Genomic DNA, 22,018 nt, shown 5'->3' on the forward strand with positions numbered 1-22,018 from the left:
GCCACGTCGTAGGGATCCGTCGCTCGCTCCAGATCCATGCTGGCCATGACAGCTGGACTCGTGAGGAGCAAGGGATCCCGTAGCAAACAACCCGCTCGTGATCGCCGTGGCTATGGCCGCTCAGTGTGGGGAACACGCCCACGAGCCATACATGCAACTCTTGAAAAGGTTCGCGCCCACGAGCCATACACGCTCGCGGGCCAAATGAGCAGACTCGCCGCCACCATGCACACCGGCGTTGGCGACGGCGAGGGGTGGCAGTTTATGTGCGGAGATCAGCGACTAAGGTTGAGGACGCCCCGGTGTCGCCCAGGAGCGACACAGGACCGAGATCCTATTTTTTCAGGAGCCGCATGGGAAATATATAATATACACCCCCCTCCATTCTTAATGCGCGTTGTTTCTGGCACTTATACAAGACATAAGGTGGCATATTTATTTAGACTAGAATTGCTCCTTGTCCGCTCGCCTAACACGCATGTGGGTGCATGCAGCTTTGCTGCGCTGATCCAACGGAGGGTTATATTGGACTAAAGGCGTTTATGCACACTACAATTTGAAATAAGACCCAAAATCTTATACGCACGAGAATATGGAATAGAGGGAGTACTATATATGATTTTTTGGAAAGTTGTTGTAACTATGGTGCATAAAATGGAACCTCCCCCCATCTAGCATGCTACATTTTCTTCACAATAACTCAATATTGCAACAAAAATGTTGATCCAGCCCCCATTGACGGATGCTTGCAATAAAAGTTGCCTTAAAAAACAACACTATTACTACTTCAAATCGAATTCATAGTCACCAACATTTTGTTAAATCAAATGAAGCCTATAGATTCATAAGTAAGCCAACACTATATGCACAAGTCAATGACCTAGATCGTTCAAAGGAAACGACGACTACAGACTATAGGGAACGACCCGGGGAGGCGAGGCACTCTGAAGCGGCCACAGGCTAATGTTCTTGTTGCCCATGTGGAGTGACACGGGCGGCCGAAACGTAGGCAGTAGCGTGATCCTTGCACCATCTTCTCAGCCGGCACACGAGAGAACAAAGATATACAAGTGCACGCCACAACAAGATTCTGCAGGGTAAATAAACATAGATACATTTAGCCACCCGCAAAATAGTGTAATAACAGATATAGTTAGCGTACATAATTAAGATTTAGAACAGCTGGAGCAATTCAAGCAGTCATTTATATCTATACTATTATTAAAAGAGCAAACATAAACTCCTCTAAAGTCACACAACAAATTGTACATGGGGTAATCATAACCTTTTGATCAAATCAACTTAAACGCATCCTACTGTCCATATTAGATCAATTATCTGTCACCCAAATCAACGTCTCGGATCAAATGTTCCGCCAAGCAGACGCGCTGGTTTGTCAACCGTCCGCGCTCGCATCCCTCTAATCCGCGCGGCCCTCTCCTTGATTTTGCGTTGCAGTTAGTCCGTGATACGATCCCCTTAACAACCGAAATCTTCCTCTCTTTTTTTCTCTCCACCTCTTTCTCCCGAAAAAAAAACTGCTCCCTCCCCTCACCCGCACACCTCTCCCCACGGCCCCGTCGCCCGTCGCCCCCGCCGCTCCACGCGACGGAGGCCATCTCTCCCCTATTTCCCTCTTCTCCCATCCCACAGGGCAAGTGCGTGGCAGAGCAAGGAAGGACGACCGACATCTCTCTCTTCTCCCTCGCCCCGCTGCACCTCACCACAGCCTCACGCTTCCAGACGCTCGCCTCGAAGGAGGCAGCCGCCTCAACCGTCTCCACGCCCAGTGGGGCGCGGGGAGCGGGCTGCTCTCGCTGCTCGACCGGGCGCTTACCGTCGAGGAGCAGTACTGCCGCCAGCGCGCCCAGGTGCAGCGCAAGGGCATGGAGGCGGAGGGGTTTGGCATAGAGGGGATCTCGACGGGCGGGCACGAGACCTGCGTCACTGCGCCGTCCCCATTCTGTGGCAGTGGTTGATTCAGCAAAGATCTGTACACTGCTGACATTTTTTGTTTCAGCAGCTTGAGTATTATCTTCATCTAATTGCTTGTCAAGTTGCTAATTGGAGTCTTCAGATTCTTAGTCACATTGTAGGTGAAGTAAATCTGATGTGTGACACCTTTGAGTTTTCACTTTTCATCTTAAAGTTGAATCTAGATCGCTAGAGAATGATCCTGATACATGCAAACAAATCTGATTTAGTCACTATGTGATTACTTAGACCGGTCCTGTATTTTCCGGGTTGGTTCAGCAATGATACTAATACATGCAAACATATCTGATTTATTCGTGTGCATTTCAGTACCTACTGTTAATTAAGTTTTTTCCTTCCCCAGGATCCTCAAATTGTCAAGCACACATGGTACAGCCATCAAGTTCTGGGATATTAGCTGGTAATTGAACTATCAAACTTGGTAATGTTCACATAATGGTTTCCATCATCTATCTGATTCTGTTTCCAAACTTTCCATTATAGTTGTTTGTTTGTCCACGGATTATGTGTACTCTTGGATAAGAAATCTATTCAGTCTATGACACTGCATCCAAAAGAGTTGGTACCCACGAGTTCATTTTCCTACTTTGTACATTGCTGGAAGCCTAGAACCTTTAAAATAATTTATATTATGTATGAAATCATTTGCATCAGCAGCTGCCGACAACATAAAAATGGTTAGCCTTCCAATGCAAAATTCTGCACATTTTCACCTTGTTTATAAGTGGAACGGTTTGTTATTTATTTAGCTGTAATTCCAAACATTTAAGTACTGCACTATATGTTCATGCTACTCAAACTCCATTGTTTATAATCAAAATACGTTTAGAACTAATTTTTTGTTTGCTTGATGCCCTTTTTTTGTGTGAATTTTACAATTTTCTTGGTGGTGCAGTGATTCTTTTTTTCTTGGAAAGACCGGCATCTTCAATCTTTTTTGCTTGGGACTTACGACTTGAAGCATGAATTACTAATTTCATTTCTATATATTAGCAACTGAACTTGTCCCCTTGTATGAAACTTCTCCCATGCAGGCTTTAAGTTTTCAAGTGCAGGCAGTCTTTTAACAAGGGATGTATGTCAGTAGTGATATGCCGAATACCATGGATATATGTTCACTGCAGATAAGTTCTTTTCCTGAAACTTACAAGCACAAACTTACTTAGTCAACTCAAATCTTCGCACGGTTATAAATACAATACTTTACTATAAGCAATAATGCTTGAAGTTTTATCAGTTTTCAACACTATCCGATTCTTCGAGCCATTCTCTAAAAATAAAAATGAACTCCTTGAGTGCTTTCTTACCAGTGCCTCTGGCCAAGCTTGTTTTTTTCCTAACCTTATTATAATCCAGTATTTCATATGCCATCTAATGATCCAAGGTCTTTATAGGAAAAACAATGGCACTTTTAATGCAAGTTCACTGGACGACTACCATATCTTACTATACTTTTGATTGCTTGGATGAAGTTGGATGGGAGATCCCCATCCAGTTTTTAAAAGCCATGATTTTGTTTCGTTGGTTGGGTGAACAAGATAGTATACCATTAAAACTAATTTAGCTCCAACCAGGGCAAACAATTTGGTAAAGAAACTGAGTGAGCTGGGCCATTTCTTGCTCGCACTGGTTAAGCTTAAATTTCCATTTGATATTCATTTCTTAAGTAATAAAGGAATTCCATGCAAAATTCTGCACCAAGCATGAGCCTTCAAAGTTAAACATAACAGTCTTTGATGATACAATGAGAAGGAAATTTAAGCCAACAATGCTGCTGATTGGTGGCTCTGCTGCCTCCAATGCTGCTACTCTTGGATCATTACTCAAGTATGTCTTGCATACATGATCGTTGATGTAGGTGTTGCAGCTTCTTCAGTGCAGTATACACTGACTAACCGGGAGCACACTTGAATTACATGTTTTCTCCTTTCAGCACGCTTGCTTGTTGTCAGCTATCGTGCAGAAACTTTAATCTATTGTGCAGAATACATTTCTTCAGAGAAACCGTTGTTGTGTGCAGAATATATTTCTTCAGAGAATGTGTTATTGTGCAGAAACTACAATGAAGTTGTCGGCGGAGAAGATCCAGTGAACCCAACTACAACATTCCCCCTTTTCTTTAGAGATGAAGGGACCATTTGTACTCTCTCCGTGCCATGCCTGCGTGCATGATTACTCAGTATACTCATGTTCATTTTTGTTATGTTTCTGAACATGTATATCATTTATGTGGGTGAACCGGTGGTGTCCTTTAAAAATACATATTGTTGTGCATCAATTTCTTCATGGTCATGCCTTCTTCTATTTTTAAAAAAATTCATAATATCAATGTAAAATTTATATTCGCATGACTTGTTAATTAATCACAATAAGATATGTCTATACCACTTGTCAATCATTGTTGGCAAGGATTCGAAAGGGATTTGGTTAAGAGAATCATGACATACTTCTTTGAAAATTTCCCTCAAAAATTGTCGGTTTACTCATGATTGATGACAAATATGTTCACTCAGTTTTTAGACCAAGTAATATTTTTTGTATCACACGATAATACGTGCATTGCACGTGCACACTTACTAGTACAAGCATAATAGTCGAGTTAACTAAATGAATTAACAGTTGGGTTAACTAAAAACTAATGTTCATTAGATTGACGTATGTACAGAAAGCCCAAATCTAAATTATCGTCCACTAAATGCACTATAGGATTTATACATAGACGTAGGCGAGCCTAAGTACGTCTTGCAGCTCTAACTAAAATCCTCTAGCACACCAATAAATCGCATGAACTGATGCTATGGACAGGCAGGCGTACGAGCTGCGTATCCATTTGATCGTAGCGGAATTAAGCACAAGGAAAGAAAACTCACAAGGCCAGGGGCCCAGCGACAAGAAGTAGGAAAGGCCCCAAAAAGTCCCAGAGCGACAAGCCAGGCTCCGGCACCGTCGGAATCAGCACGGCGTCGATGAGGTAGACAACGAGATGGCCTCGTTCCGTGACGGCGGCGGCCACGAAAAAAGTGTCAGCGTGCCTCTGTGCTCACGGATGGGGACCATCTGCCCCCCATCAAGCGTGAACACCCGCCCGTCGCTCCTGAGCATCTCCACGGAGTAGGCCATCGTCAGTCCGTGGTACAGAACAAGCACGACCTGGCCGTCGGCGGTGAGGCCGTTGAACCTCGGGATGAACGCCGCCACCGCCTCGTCGTCCGGGCAGAAGATCGTGAGCCCCAGGTCGCTGCCGCTCTGCTCGCGGAACGCCTCGCCCACGCCGGCCGTGGCGGTGACGAGGCCGGCGAAGGCGCCGCACCCGCTCTCCGACAAGAGCATCGTAAGAGCCTCCTCCGACGCCTCGGGTGGTTGCCCCTCGGCCCAAGCCTCCTCCGACGCCTCGGGTGGTTGCCCCTGGCCCTGGGCCCAGGGGACGAGCATGAGGAGCAGGATGCTGTAGGAGGCGATGGCGGCTCCGGTGAGCGGCGCCATTGTGCTTCTCCGGCCCGCGCTCGTCGTCCTTGGGTGTGTTCCTCTTCCCTGAGAAGTGAGGAGGATGGAGATGAACAGGGGAAAAGAGGGTGTTTGGCCGGCCTTCAACTGCAGACCCAGTGCCTTAGCCTATCGCAGCTACCTCGATTCCAATTCTCTTTGGACACTCTCCATGTGCCCCCTTTTCTCTTTGGCATTCAACTGGAAATGTGGTGGTGACGACTCAAAAGATGGCGTTGGTGAGTGAATGCGCGTGGTTGGCTCTGCTACTAGTATCCCTCAAATGGTTGGCTTCGTAACTTCGCTGCACAAGATGTATATCTCTGATTGAGGAAATGTACACCGGTGGGCCTGCCCGGGCGTATGAGGAGTACACCTTCGAAATCCTGGAAGATCAAGATGCAACTCAACTTATGAAGTTTCTGTAGATGCATCAGAATCTTCGAGATCATCAGGTGCACGCGCACCTACTCAATGACCGTGTGGAGCATATGTGGACCCACAATGGAAATCAAAAAGCTGATGTTTGAGTTGTGCACTTAAAATAAATTTTATGTAAACACTATTTATGTTTGGTACCAACATTTATTATTTACGTGCGACATTGGTTTGTATGATCGACGTGTATAGATTTGAGAGTCCGGATTTGAGATATGTGGATGCCGGGAGTGAAATATGAGGGCCCGTCCGAATGCGTCCGCGGGCGTGCCCTGACGCGTCCACGGACGTATAGGAGGCGGATTCGCCAACTCCAACTGTAGATGCTCTTAAGATGAAGCAGACATAACTTTTTATGATTATATAAGAGTCAGGCACGAAATTTCGATTTGAGCCAGAGTTAGCATTTCGGTATCGTTCTTTTGAATTATCGATGAGTCTTGGGCCCTTATAATCAACAATTCTTGTTTAATCTCACAAGCTAATTTAGGTGCATGGCAGGGAGGAAGCTTTAGGGTGTGTTTGTTTGGGCTGCAACGGCTCCGACTGAAAGGAGCAGATGTAGCTGCTAGCTGTGGGTGAAAGATTGGCATTGAGATGCAGTCATTTGGCAGTTGTGTTTTAGTAGCTGCGGCTGGTGCTGAAACGTACTAAAATGACGAGAACACCCTCTGTTGTTCTGTAGATTGGTTTTAAGTGCCAATTTTACTGTTTTAATAGGAAATGACACGATTAAGAGACGTTTTTGTTGTAGATGGTATATTTTTATGGGCTTGGTCATCAAAATTCGGCCCCTCAAACGCTCGCGGACACGTCCAGGCATGTCTGTGGACATTGATCGGACACTTCTCAAATATCATCGTCCACAAATCTCATATTCGGTACCCTATATCCATACTAAAACATGCATCATGAATAAAACTACATAGATCATTAAACAGACAAGAATCAGATATAGAAATGCACATTCCGATTACCAACGAATCTCCAAAAGATAGCCAATTTCACATGATCAACATAAACGATGGACATGTTTAAATTAGATTACTAAAAACTTGAAAATAAAGATAGAGACGGCGGAGCTTCCTCGTCGGCCAATTGCCCTTCCGGTCGCCAGCTCTGCTATAGGCGTCCGCGGCAAGAGGAGGGTCGTCGGAGTCGTTAGAAGAAGAAGAAGAAGAAGAAGAAGAAGAAGAAGAAGAATAAGAAGAAAAGAAGAAGAAGAAGAATAAGAAGAAGAGATTACGATGCAACCCTTCAAACATCGGACAACTCGACCCTGCTTGCGCTTGAGCTTGGCCACCCTCGCTGCCTCCGCCGCCTCACGCCCGGACTACTCAATGGCTAGCCCGAGCGCCTTTGGTGTTCTTCCTCTGGAGCCAGCGAGTGTCCGTCTCTATGGTCGTAAGTGACCGGTGGTAGACCCACACGAGGAGCCACTCGTGCTCATCGGGCACCGCCGGTAACCCACGGCGTGATACGTTGCTACTTGTGTTAGACATTGGGATTTCCCCGAAGAGGAAGGGTGATGTAGTATAGTAGCAGATAGTATTTCCCTCAATTAAGAACCAAGGTTTATTGAACCAGTATGAGACACACACAAACAAATGTAAGCCGTACCTGCACACACACGCACACACAACAAATACTTGCACCCAACGCGGGCAAGAGGGTTGTCAATCCCCTTGTAGTCGTTAATTGTAAGGATTAATTCTAATAGTGATAGATAGATAAAACAAAATAAATAAATAAATTGCAGCATGTATTTTAGGGTTTCAGTAAATATAAAGTGAAGGGACCCAGGGGCCATAGCATTCACTAGAGGCATCTCTCTCATGAGCATAGTACGGTGAGTAGACAAATTACTGTTGGACAATTGACATAATAGCGGATAGTCATGATGATTCTTCATGGCATGATCGATACATAGGCATTACGTCCGGGACAAGTAGACCGTTAATCTTACTAAATCTACTACTATTACTCCACCCCTCGATCGCTATCCAGCATGCATCTTGAGATATTAAGTTCATAACAAACAGAGCAATGCTTGAAGTATGATGACATAATATAGACAAAGTAAAATCAACTAATATGATTGAACCCCATTGTTTTACTCTTAGTAGCAACAATACAAATACATGCCTTGCAACTCCTCCTGCCACAGAGTAAGGACACCACAAGATTGAACCTACTACCAAGCACCTCTCCCACTAAAGATAAATCAATCTAATTGGCCAAAAGAGATAGATAGGTCAGAGAGAAATACAAGGCTATAAAATCACACATAATAAATCTCAGAGAAGACTCAATTAATTTTAATTAATAATCTGATCATAAACTCATAATTCATCGGATCCCAATAAACACACTTCAAAGATTACATCAAATAGATCTCCGAAGAGATCTGATGGCCTGCAAGTGCACAGGGTTTAGTTGTAGCCTTTTCGAAGTAAGATTATCGATCCCACATGGAGCACAGGAATCAGACTTTTGCCTCTTGTAATGAATTATGTATTTTTGTGCCTGCAGATAATAGTAGACTTCAAGCAAAGTGAGGGCGGAAGTAAATTGTAATTGAGTAGTGGAATAAGCTTTAAAGTAAATAACATAAAAGTAAATAGAGAACATTAGCTAGAGTGACTGATGGAACAATAGAGGAGTAAGGTGTTCTCAGGGAGTCCGGAATCCCCATTGTTATGTTTCCAGCGCACCTATGCATAGTCATAGTATAGTATGGATACTTGACCCACTCTTGATGATTATGCTAGGTGGAGCTGGGTACAGAACACGTTCTACTCAAGTTAGACTTCGTGCACGCACGCCACCATCATAGTCTCCCCCATAGTGTTACAACTCATGATAATTAAGGGTTTACCTCGTGGACACGACCTCTGTAAGGGTTCTCCGTAACTCCCCTATCAATTGCAAAGGTTAGGAGCAAAGCCTCTTACTGTCACCTCGAATTACCTTCACATCCTAGCCCTTTACAACCACAGTGATATACTTCGTGGCCATAAGGAAAAAATGCTGAGTGGGGCCCTTCAAAACATTCACAAAGTTATTAAACTAAGCATTCAACAAAGGATCTCATATTCAAAATTACAATTCAGGTCCTACACATACCAAGGTTAAGCCATACCCCCGAGAACTAGGGGTCTACTCACACATGGAGGCAACAAACATCATGACAAAGGTGATGGCAAACATGGGTGGATGATATGTCCATTTTGCATCATGTTTTCCTACTGTTATTTGTAATGTTTTTATGCATAATAATGCTTTATGGAGTAATTCTAATGCATTTTCTCTCATAATATGCAAGGTTTACACAAAGAGGGAGAATGCCGGCAACTGGAATTCTGGACCTGAAAAAGCTACATCAGAGCTTGTAAGGGAATATTTCTCCCTAAGTGGTTTTGGTGATTGATGACAATGCATTTGCGGACTAATCGTGTGCATTGAGCATTTCAGGTATCTCATGTCTAGGCACTAGACAATTCGATGCCCCTCGGAGCCTATCGAAGACGACGGTTCTCTAAGTTTGTTTTCGATGGATTTGAGTCAAAGTAAAGCCGTACTATTAAGAGGGGGTCCGCTTCGGAAAGGTATGGGTGGAATCAACACGTACACAACCCCATATGCACCCACATCCTCCTTTCTCTTTTCCGGAACTTTTCCATGTTTTCTGTGGTGTTTCAGCATCTTGCCAGCGGTAGTACCGCTGGGTACTTCCGGGGCACTACCGCTTAGGGTTTCCCCGAGCGTGCAACGTTCTATTGTCGGTCTATAATTCACGGTAGTCGGGCGGTAGTAGCATGGTAGTACCGCTTCGGCGGTACTACAGCCTGTGCTACCGTCTCCACTACCGCTTGCAGGGTTTTCCTCCGTGCAAGGTTCTGTTCCCACTTTGCTCCAAGCGGTAGTAGAGAGGCACTAGGACCGTTTTACCGCTTCGCACGGTACTACCGTCTCTGGCAGCCTCTACTACCGCTGCCTCTCTAGGTCTAAAACCCTAGGCGGTAGTACCACCGAGGTTAGCGGTAGTACCGCTCTGGCGGCACTACCGTTGATACACTCTGTGTATTTATAGGCTTGTGCGGAGTAGTACCGCCTAAGCGGTAGTACCGCTCCTAGGAGCGGTAGTACCGCTTAGCTACGGGCACTGGGCAGAAAATGGTTGGATTTTGGTTCCCCTATATAAGGGGGGGGGGGGGTCTTCTTCTTCCTAGGGTTGACCTCTTCCCCCCAAGCTCCATTGCCTTTCAAAAGCTCATCCTTGCCCGATCTCTCTCCCTAGCCAATCAAACTTGTTGATTTTCTAGGGATTGGTTGAGAAGGCCCCGATCTACACTTCCACCAAGAGAAATTTGATTCCCCCACTAATCCCTTGCAGATCTTGTTACTCTTGGGTGTTTGAGCACCCTAGACGGTTGAGGTCACCTCGGAGCCATATTCCATTGTGGTGAAGCTCCATGGTTTTGTTGGGAGCCTCCAATTCGGTTGTGGAGAGAGCCCCAACCTTGTTTGTAAAGGTTCGGTCGCCGCCTTCAAGGGCACCAATAGTGGAATTGCGGCATCTCGCATTGTGTGAGGGCGTGAGGAGAATACGGTGGCCCTAGTGGCTTCTTGCGGAGCATTGTGCCTCCACACCGCTCCAACGGAGACGTACTTCCTCTCAAAGGGAAGGAACTTTGGTAACACATCCTCGTCTCCACCGGCTCCACTCTTGGTTATCTCTTACCTTTACTTGTGCAAGATTTTATTGTGTTGTATCCCTTGCTTGCTTGTGTGCTTGTTGTTGTTGCATCATATAGGTTGCTCACCTAGTTGCACATCTAGAAAACCTATTTTGTTGCTAAGTTTAATTTGGTTAAGAAAAGATAAAAATGTTAGTTGCCTATTCACCCCCCTCTAGTCAAGTATATCAATCCTTTCAATTGGTATCAGAGCCTCATATCTTTATTAAGGAATTTGCCGTCCGAAGAATATGGTTGACACCACAGACGAGGTGGAGGAGCACCCTGGTGCGAGTCCCACTTTGTCTGCGGCCGAAGGGGGATTCTCGGTCTCTCGTGAGGAGTTCAATGTGGCCTTGGACACATTGAAAATCTCCATGAAGGCCGAGGTCAAAGGCATGCTTAAGAATTTTCTTGATGGTCTTAAATTATCCACCGCACCATTGGAAGTGGTCGATCCCACTAACAAGGTGACAGATGCTAACTCCAACAAGGTGGAAGCTACTAGTGATCAAGTTCCTTTGACTAGTGGTAGAAGTGGAAATGGCATCTTTGCCCATGTTGAACCTCCTCTTACTTATGGAGGACCGGTTCCCTCCACGCATATGAATCATGTTGGTCCTCCTCCTAAGCTTGTGAAAAACTGAGGATTTTGCCTCTTGGGTGTATCGCTTTAAACATCATTTAAACCATAGTTCTACTAATCTTTGGAGAATTATTGAGCAAGGTTTCTACCTACACGACCCAAGCGACTTCACTCCTAGAGAAGCCGCGGATCATCAATTCAACGAGTCCGCTCTCTTCATTCTCCAAGAAGTAATTCCACCCGAAGATATTGCGCACCTCCGACCTTTCACAGTGGCCAAGGAAGCATGGCAACATGTTGTGTCCATTTACAAGGGAAGCACAAGCATTCAACGCTCAAACTTTGAAGTGGTGCAAGATGAAGCCGATGAGTTTGCAATGATTGAAGATGAAGAACCTCGAGAGCTTTACCGAAGATTAACCACTCTCGCGGTCTCAGTCCGAGATCATGGGAGCAAGGATACGGATGAAAATTGGATCAAGCACAAGTTTCTCAAGGCCATGATGCCGTACCATAAGGCCATGTCCTCCGTCATCCGTCAAAGGCCGGACTTTCACGCCTTGTCCTGAAGTGAAGTGTTGGATGAGTTTGTTGCAATGAGGATCTTGGACAAGACCGCCAACAATGCGGTGTTGCATTATCAACGAGCAAAGAAGCCCACCCTTGCTTTGAAGGCCAAGGCTAGTGTGGGAGAAGAGGGTGAAGAGGAAGAAGAGGAGTGTTGCCCCGAAGATACCAAATATGACTATCATGAGCACATGGCTCTCGCTTCACGGCAATTTTGGAGCAAGAAGAACTCAAGGCCCAACTTCAACAAGAACAACTCAAGTGGCGCCAAAGGCAAGCAACGTGTGAGGACTTGCTACAATTGTGGCAATGTGAGCCACTTTGTTGCGGAGTGCCCGTACAAGAAGAGGGAAGACAATGGTGGCAAGCTTATCCGAAAAGACAAGGCACTGCTACACGTCGGTCCTAAACAAACGGTTTTAACCCCTTTCCGCGATGGCATTTGGAACCGTCGCCAAGTGAGTGCGGGCGATAGGGGGGTCCTTCCCACACGACCCAGTAACCGTCGGGGATATGCCCTCCTGGCACACACGCTCGGCAAAATGAGGTCGTGTGCGACCGGCGAGCGCTTAAATACAGAAATACGTACAATAGAGCTAAAAAAATACAATTATACGACAAAATTATTTCCGATCACAAGTACATCCCACACAGTCAGTCCCCGGTAAACGTTTCCGTTCGTATGTACATCCCACACAGTCGCTCCAAGGAAAACGTTTCCGTTCACAGGTACATCACACACAATTTTTCCCGTTAAATCGTTTGTGATAGCGTTGCCATTGCACACGATATTAATAATTTTATCGTTTGCGTTATTGAATGCATCACACACGGTGCGTAGAAGAAACTGTGTGGCAAAGGCTGTCCATCACACACACTTTTTATGTGGTAAACGTTTGCGCAAGGTGGCCTAACGCAAACAGTTTTCAAGAGAAAGTCGTGTGTGCAGTGGAGATTGATCGCTGATACGTCCATTTTGCATCATGCTTTTATATTGATATTTATTGCATTATGGGCCGTTATTATACGTTATGTCACATTAATTATGCCTATTCTCTCTTATTTTACAAGGTTTACATGAAGAGGGAGAATGCCGACAGCTGGAATTCTGGGCTGGAAAAGGAGCAAATATTAGAGACCTATTCTGCACAACTCCAAAAGTCCTGAAACTCCACGGAAGTTATTTTTGGAATTAATAAAAAATACTGAGCAAAGAAAGTACCAGAGGGGGGCCACCCACCATCCACGAGGGTGGGGGCGCGCCCCTGCCTCGTGGGCCCCCTGGCAGGCCTCCGATGCCCATCTTCTGCTACATGAAGTCTTTTACCCTGGAAAAAATCATAAGCAAGCTTTCGGGAAGAAACTCCGCCGCCACGAGGCGGAACCAATCTAGGGCTCCGGCGGAGCTGTTCTGCCGGGGAAACATCTCTCCGGGAGGGGGAAATCATCGCCATCGTCATCACCAACGATCCTCTCATCGGGAGGGGGTCAATCTCCATCAACATCTTCACCAGCACCATCTCATCTAAAACCCTAGTTCATCTCTTGTATCCAATCTTTGTCTCAAAGCCTCAGATTGGTACTTGTGGGTTGCTAGTAGTGTTGATTACTCCTTGTAGTTGATGCTAGTTGGTTTATTTGGTGGAAGATCATTTTTTCAGATCCTTTATGCATATTAATACCCCTCTGATTATGAACATGAATATGATTTGTGAGTAGTTACGTTTGTTCCTGAGGACATGGGAGAAGTCTTGCTATAAGTAGTCATGTGAATTTGGTATTCGTTCGATATTTGGATGAGATGTATGTTGTCTCTCCTCTATGGTGTTATGTGAACGTCGACTACATGACACTTCACCATTATTTGGGCCTATAGGAAGACATTGGGAAGTAATAATTAGATGATGGTTTGCTAGAGTGACAGAAGCTTAAACCCTAGTTTATGTGTTGCTTCGTAAGGGGCTGATTTGGATCCACATGTTTCATGCTATGGTTAGGTTTACCTTAATACTTCTTTTGTAGTTGCGGATGCTTGCAATAGGGGTTAATCATAAGTGGGATGCTTGTCCAAGAAAGGACAGCACCCAAGCACCGGTCCACCCACATACCAAATTATCAAAGTAACGAAGGTGAATCATATGAGCGTGATGAAAACTAGCTTGACGATAATTCCCATGTGTCCTCGGGAGCGTTTTCCTTTATATAAGAGTTTGTACAGGCTTGTCCTTTGTTACAAAAAGGATTGGGCCATCTTGCTGCACCTTATTTACTTTCATTACTTGTTACCCGTTACAAATTACCTTATCACAAAACTATCTGTTACCGATAATTTCAGTGCTTGCAGAGAATACCTTACTGAGAACCGCTTGTCATTTCCTTCTGCTCCTCATTGGGTTCGACACTCTTACTTATCGAAAGGACTACGATAGATCTCCTATACTTGTGGGTCATCAATCGCACACGTAGTGGATCCTAGAAACGTTTCTGATCCTAGAAAATGGTGGCCACTCCCGTTGTTGTCCTGCATAAGTAGTGGAAAGGCATGATAAGTACAACAATCTTAACATCAAACAAATATAGCAAAGGTAAACAACATCATCTCCAAATGATAGCTTGAATGTGTTGGTTTCAGCATGCTGTTAAAGCAGATATAAAATGGAAGGCAATGTTACCGACAGCAGGCTTAACATCCATCAAATATTGCAATTCAAACTGGTATTGTTGAAAATGAATAGAACGTAGGTAATGCTTCAACATCACACTGGATAAATGTGTAAAACTGAAATAAAGGGCATGTGTTAACTACACCAGGAATAACTGGAACCAAATATAGCCGTTCAAACTGGTATTGATGTAGTCAAGCGGCACAGTTCCGACTTGCACATAATGAACAACACATTGTGAATGACTGAAATAAACAAGGCATAAATGACCAGTATAACAACCAAATATAGCCATTGAAAACTGTACAGAGTCTCACTTCAACCAACCTAACAAGCAAATACAGATAAACATGGCATATGCTTGAAAACTGGACAAATGCTCACTGCAACCAACCTAACAAGCAGATAAAGATAAACAAGGCATCTGCTTGATAACTGGACAAATGCTAAAAAAAGCAACCTAACAACCAAATACAGATAAACAAGACATCTGCTTGATAACTGGACAAATACTAAAAAAAGCAACCTAACAACCAAATACAGATAAACAAGGCATCTGCTTGATAACTGGACAAAGACTCACTGCAACCAAACTAAGAACCAAATACAGATAAATAAGGCATCTGCTCGATAAATGAAAAAATGCTCACTCCAACCAACCTAACAACCAAATACAGATAAACAAGGCATCTACTCACTATAAACAACCAAATATAGCCATTCGTGAAACTAAAGTGGACAATTCATACTTAAACATCACATAGACCTATTGAACAATACATTTTTGCATAACTGAAATAATTAAACACGGCATAGTTAAAGCACCGCACGACAAATGCTACTACAACAAAGGGTACGGGTTGGCAAGCTAGAAAAGGTAAGGTTTGCTGATAGAATGTTGCCTCACATTTCATGGACGGGATCCTTCCAGTTGGAAGAGCACATACCCATGGTGCACTCTCTGATGTCACAGATGGGCTGTTTCACCTTGTAAGAACCTTCGTGGGTGCCCTCCTCGTGGTCGTGGTCATGGTCGATGAGATCTGACTTGGCAATTAAGGATCCCAAGCTGCCGCCGTAGAACGTGTCCTTCAGAAGTGACAAAATGGGCTCGATGGCGTATAAAGCTCGCAAATCCTTGACCGCTTGGTGGAGGAGATCAGCGGCAGGGCCGTCGAAGAGATCGATAGTGGTTGAACCAGAGAGGTTGGGGATGGACCACTTAACTTGTGACATGGCTCGCGTGAAGCCGTCGGTGTGGACGAGCTTGATGTCGTAGCCAGTTTTCCCGAGATACAGTAATACGCTAGCCCGCTAACATGAAACCTTCGGCATGGCAACATAGTGAACGTCTTCACCGGCTTCTGCGGCGACGTGTTGCTCCGGGATCGACAGGTCAGGGCAAACGGTGGCCACCTCGCCAACGTCCGCCAGAGAGGCCATGATAAACCTCTTCTTGGCCGAACGCTCGTCGGGCTCCCCGGGATACGTGGTCGAGCTTAGGCTACGACATTCTGGAGCAGGGGATGTGGATCTGGCGGGGAGGGACACCACAGGCCTCATCTAAAAACTCAGGGGAGTGGGGCGACGGTATGGGAAGCACTGGGTAACCTCAACTTTATTATCTAAGCTAGGAGGAACGGGCAGACCGGCAGGGTTGGCGGCGGCGCCGGCGGTAGCCGCGAGCTAGGGTTCGAGGGGGGAGGGGGACTGTGTGTGTGTGCGGGGGGGTGTTTGTGGATACACCGCGGCTACTGAAAATTTTAGTAATGGTGGGTGGAGATGGTGGTGGACGAGGGAGGGCGACGGTTCAAATGCCTCGGCTACTGCAATTTTACTATAAGGTCGGTGCCGGAGGAGTGTGGGTGACGGTTGAAGTACGGCGGCTACTAAATTTTGGGTAAAGGAATTGATGCGGGGCGGGAGTGCCCAACATCGCGCACGTTCCAATAACAATATGCGTGTATGATAATAAGGAAAAGTGGCGCGGATCCGTCGATTTTTGCAACGCTCAAGGCGGGTAGTTTGTTTTTTATATTTCTAGCTAGCTGGTCTATCACACACGGTTTGTCCTAATTTCCAAATAAACTTACCCGCCTTTTAGCTTGCACAGGTGATGGTTTTACAATGCACTTGCATCGCACACGGTTAAGCCAGTACCTCCACCCTTTGCTCGCGCTTGCGCGGTCGTGGTGATTTCAGCGCACTTGCATCGCACACGGTTGAGCCAGTACCTCCACCCTTTGCTCGCGCTTGCGCGGTCGTGGTGATTTCAGCGCACTTGCATCGCACACGGTTGAGCTAGTACCTCCACCTTAATTTGCTCGCACTTGTGCGGTCGTGGTGATTTCAGCGCACTTGCATCGCACACGGTTGAGCAAGTACCTCCACCTTAATTTGCTCGCGCTTGCGCGGTCGTGGTGATTTCAGTGCACTTGCATCACACACGGTTGAGCCAGTACCTCCACATTAATTTGCTTGCGCTTGCGCGGTCGTGGTGATTCACATCGCACTTGTATCGCACACGGTTAAGATATTATACCCCGTGTCCATTGAGGGTCATAGAGTCTTTGCAGCAAAAAATAACGTTAGAGAGGGTCAAAAGACAGCCACACCAGCATGTGGCCCAAATATATATGAGTGAAAAGGGTGGTCTGTGATGTTCAAAATTCCAATGCACACCTTTGACCCCGCGGGCCCACGGTTGGGCGCGTCGTTGAAGATCGAAGAGGGGCCAGAAGTCAAGAACCACCTGGAAGTGTCCAAATATATGTACAAATATTGGGGATGTTTAAAACTTTAAATACACAATGCATAAGTTTGGTGGCACCTGCCTCGCAAACCCGAAAGCACCCTAACAACCACCTAGCTAGGATATATATAATGACATAATGTCGTACCTAGCTAGGATGCTTGGCCCACCACCTCCCACTTCGTGTCAGCGGGGCAGATGCATGTAATGATCGATACTTTGGTCATACATGCATGTCGCCATGACCTACCATAAGACGGACCAATGAATCTTTTGTTTGGTCAAATGACAGTTGTTGTTGTCGATAAACCGCTTGGGCCAATAGATTGAACCATCATAAAAATCGCACGAGAGGGACCACAAAACCAGCACCTCTTGCATGCGGCCCAAAATGATGTACGTTGGGAAGGGGTGATGTGTGTTTTCAATATATAATAATGTACAATTTAGATGTGGTGCCTACCTCTCGATACAGACAACAACCATGAAGGCAAGGTAGTTAAGGACGAGATACGTACGCAGGGTTTGATGTAGGTCGAACCCATCAATCCGAGCATCCGGGAGGGAATCCTGACAACGCATGAGCTCGAGTTTTGGTTGAACGACATTTGACGGTGACGGACCCTAACACGAACTAGGTGGAATCCATTCATGGCCAACACATACCCCTCATTATCGGTCAAACAGATGATATATATACACTCGAGGAGCCCACAGATATCCGTGTCGTCATAAAAAACCGCACAAGGGAGACGTGATCGATCAGAAGACCCCGTATACACTGCATGCGGCCCGAAAATATGTATGGGTACGATGGTGTATGATGTGTTTAGATCCCAAATGCACAACTTTGATGGGCCACACCAACTACATTACAAACCGAACACCGTACCCGACTCCAAGCCTGGTTCAATACCTATGATGTCAGTTTCCCAACTTTGAGGCGGACACGGGGGGGGGGGGGGGTCGTCCCACGCATGCGCTCAAACTTTATTTTGTCTAGCATGGGACACATCTATATATATCTATACATCTATACACCTATATAGTGTGCGAATAACTTTGAAAGTTGCTCGTTGGATGAAGCCAATCCGACGGTACAGAGATGGCAAATCCGAGCACTACTGGCCGTTGGATGTCATCTACATTCCACCAGATTCTGCCACATGTACAATCTAGAAGACTCCATGGTTGAACTTAAGCATAATGCACAAACCTCAAAACACAAGCACTTCTCCTTTGTTCTCTAGAATCTTCCATATCTTAATTGTGCAAACCTTTTTTTTCTAAATGAATTGTCACTTTTTGTTTTTACCTTTACAATGCACAATTCCATGAATCTTAAAATAGTTTTTTTATAAAACTAATTGATTTTGGATGAGATGAACTATAAGAATTAAACGAACATCTACATCATGCATATCTGGGAGAAGAGGCGGGAAACTGATGAGAGGAGTGGCGAGAAATGGTAGCCTGTTTTGAATGAAAACCTAGTAGAGAAGGAAGCGTGAGCTACACGACGCATGTGCACAGTTCTCACCCATGTACTGCATGTGCTGTCGAAAGGGCTCAGGGTTGCCGTTTGATCTGGGAGCATCCAACGGTGCACATGTACAATCCGTGGGGTTTGGGTTCTGGCCAGTCAGAACGCACGACTCAGATCGCGTGCACAACGGGGGTGGGGATATCATACGGAAACCAACATTCGGTGGAAACCGGTGAAAACCACGAGAAAAAGATGTTTTGAAGTTTCAAAAAAAAAGCGGGATGTTAAGAGGATGATGTTTTATTGCCACACAAAATTTCAAGTTGAAACACATTACGAGATGTGAGCTATGAAAAAGACAAAATCAGTGTTGAATAGTGCCGAATAGTAATGTCACTATTCAGGGCGGAATTTGCCTTTTTCATAGCTCACATCTCGTAATGTTTTTCAACTTGAAATTTGGTGTCGCAATAAAACATCACCTTCTTAACATCCCACTTTTTTTCAGATTTTATGAAACTTTAAAATATGGTTTCCACGAAGTTTTCATTGAATATCGGCTTTCGTGAGTGAACCGTGTGCTATTTGAAAACATTTTGTGAGAAGAATCTCGGTTTTTAAATCCCTGTAAATCCAAAACTAAGCTAAAAATCGTGAAACCTGCCATGGTGTCACGACATTGCACTTATATGTTGAGGAATTTTTTCGTCCATTGTGGCGCAAGTTTTATTACAATCCTCTTACAAACCGGAGCTTCTCTCAAAGAAGCCTCGTGGTTCCGATAGGGAAACGTGTCCCCCTTGTGGGCGAAATGTAATCACTACCTCTTTTCGCCTTGTATTTTCTTCTACGGGCAACATGGAACGATAGGATGTCTGTGCTGAAATTTAAACTTATTCAGGGTTCATTTGGCCTTTTTATATACTAATTGAGTTTCCTAGGCATTTAATGTCCATAATTTAAATCTGAACTACAAATACATGCTCCAGTTCACCAACATGGCTAGCAAAATTATACATGTGTCCCTGGGTGCATGTTTAGATCCCATGCCAGGAATTGGAACGAATTACAACCGTACCGGTGTCATGGCTCATCCTCAAACATTTCGAATCTCGGTTTTTAAGTCCCCATAAATCCTAAACTCACCAGAAAGTCATCAAAGGTGGCATGGTGTCACGTCATGGCACATATATGTCGTGGTAAAAACATTGTCCAATTTGGCCAAGCTTTATTACAAACCTCTTACAAAAATTGGAGCTTCTATCAAAGAAGCCTCATGGTTCTGATAGGGAAACGTGTTCCCCTTGTGGGCGAAAAATAATCACTGCCTCTTTTCGCCTTGTATTTTCTTCCACGGGCAACATGGAACGACATGATATCCGTGCTGAAGTTTAAACTTATTCAGGGTTCGTTTGGCCTTTTTATACACTAATTGAGTTTCCTAGGCATTTAATGTCGATAATTCAAATCTGAACTACAAATACATGCTCCAGTTCACCAAAATGGCTAGAAAAATTATACATGTGTCCTTGGGTGCATGTTTAGGTCTCATGCCAGGAATGGGAACGAATTACAACTGTACCGGTGTCCTGGCTCGTCCTCAAACATTTCGAATCTCGGTTTTTAAGTCCCCCATAAATCCTAAACTCACCAGAAAGTCATCAAAGGTGGCATGGTGACACGTCATGGCACATACATGTCGTGGTAAAAACATTGCCAATTTGGGCCAAGCTTTATTACAAACCTCTTACAAACCAGAGCCTGTCGCAAGAACCCTCGTGGTTTCGATAGGGAAACGTGTCCCCTTGTGGGCCAAACGATAATCATTCCCTCTTCTAGCCTCGTATTTTCTTCTACACGCGACACGGAACAACTGAAGATCCGCGCTTAACTTTGAAATTATTCAGGGTTCGTTTGACCTTTTTTATTCATTAATTGAGTTTTCTAGGCATTTAATGTCCATCATTCAAATCCGAACTACAAATACATGCTCCAGTGCACCAAAATGGCGAGAAAAAACGTACATGTTTCCTTGGGGTGCATGTTTAGGTCCCACGGAACGAATGGGAACGAATTCAACCGTCTCGCCGTCCTGGCTTGGCCACAAACATTGCGAATCTCGCTTTTTCAATGTCTGTAAATCCAAAACTCACCAGGAAATCATGAAACTTGGCATGGTGTCACTACATGGTACATATAATTGTCCAATTTGGGCGAAGCTATATTACAAGCCTTTTACAAACCGGAGCCTGTCGCAACCCTCGTGGTTTCGGTAGGGAAACATGCCCCTCTTGTGGGCAAAATGATAATCGCTGCCTCTTCTCGCCTTGAACTTTGTTTTCTACAGGCAACATAGAATAACAGGAGTGTCAGGCTGAAATTTGAAACTGTTCAGGGTTCGTTTGGCCATTGTATATATATTACTAATTACTAAGTTTTCTATGCATTGAATGTAGTCCATAAGTCAAATTTGAACTACAACCACATGCTCCAGTGAAGCAAAATGGGTGGGAAATCGTACATGTGTCATTGGGTGCATATTTAGGTCTCGTTTAAGGAATGAGAATGATTTACAAACTTTTCTTCGTCCTGAAACAATGAGAATCTCGGTTTTTAAATCCCAGTAAATCAAAAAGTCACCCAAAAAACATGAAACTTGGCATGGTTTCATGACATGGCACATATATGCCGTGGTAAAAAAAACGTCCAGTTTGAGAAGAGGCGCACACATTAGTAGCCAACGAAGTCCTTTTTGAAACAAAAAGCTGACACGTTAATATTGCAAACGGTTGTATTATATTTACCGTGTCGAAATTTAACCATACTCGGTGGCGTGCGTGCAGCTGTTTGATTAGATGGGACAAGCGCGAGAAGTATGCCGTGCATGCTCGACGGGACGCGTGCGAGCAGTCCGCCGTGCAGGCTCGACGAGACGCGTGCATCCTGTCCACCTCGCAGGCTTGACGGGACACGTGCGAGCAGCAAGGCCGCCCATGCTCAGAGGGAAGCGAGCTCTTTGACCTCCATGCACCAGCCGCCGCCCGCCTCGCTCACAACTTCTCCATTAATGGGTTAATTAAAGCACCTAGACGGAGGGTGTTTGCTTGTGATCCCATGGCAGCATTTGCTTTGTCCGTGTTTTCAGACCGTATTCTGCCCTAATTTCAATTGCCACATAGGACAACGGATAATACGACCACAAATAAAATGGCAACGGATAATACGACGAGAAATTTAAAATGGCGCAGATAATAATTGTCTTACATATTCTAGATAATTTGAAATGCCACATGCGGCAAAGCCCGTAAG

General features: G+C 45.0%; 1 protein-coding gene across 2 annotated transcripts; it reads right to left on the reverse strand.

The window, feature by feature from the left end:
- Nucleotides 1-691: 691 nt before the first annotated feature.
- LOC109739195 (uncharacterized) lies at nucleotides 692-5,935 on the reverse strand. 2 transcript variants are annotated; one of them, XR_012202123.1, is made up of 2 exons: nucleotides 4,866-5,935; nucleotides 692-1,090 (listed from the first exon to the last, which is right to left on the reverse strand). XR_012202123.1 is itself a non-coding variant. In XM_073508237.1 (1 exon), exon 1 carries the CDS (start codon nucleotides 5,476-5,478, stop codon nucleotides 4,948-4,950), a length of 531 nt encoding a protein of 176 aa, XP_073364338.1. In that variant the 5' UTR covers nucleotides 5,479-5,935; the 3' UTR covers nucleotides 4,620-4,947. The 2 variants fall into 2 exon arrangements, 1 of the variants encoding a protein (XP_073364338.1); XM_073508237.1 differs by lacking the exon at nucleotides 692-1,090 and having other exon boundaries at nucleotides 4,620-5,935.
- Nucleotides 5,936-22,018: the final 16,083 nt, after the last annotated feature.

The sequence above is a fragment of the Aegilops tauschii genome, chromosome 2 (genome assembly GCF_002575655.3).
Source record: "Aegilops tauschii subsp. strangulata cultivar AL8/78 chromosome 2, Aet v6.0, whole genome shotgun sequence".
Lineage (NCBI taxonomy): Eukaryota > Viridiplantae > Streptophyta > Magnoliopsida > Poales > Poaceae > Aegilops > Aegilops tauschii.

Coding starts and splice junctions, on each gene's coding strand:
- LOC109739195 (XM_073508237.1), bottom strand. CDS start 5,478: ATGGCGCCGCTCACCGGAGCCGCCATCGCCTCCTACAGCATCCTGCTC.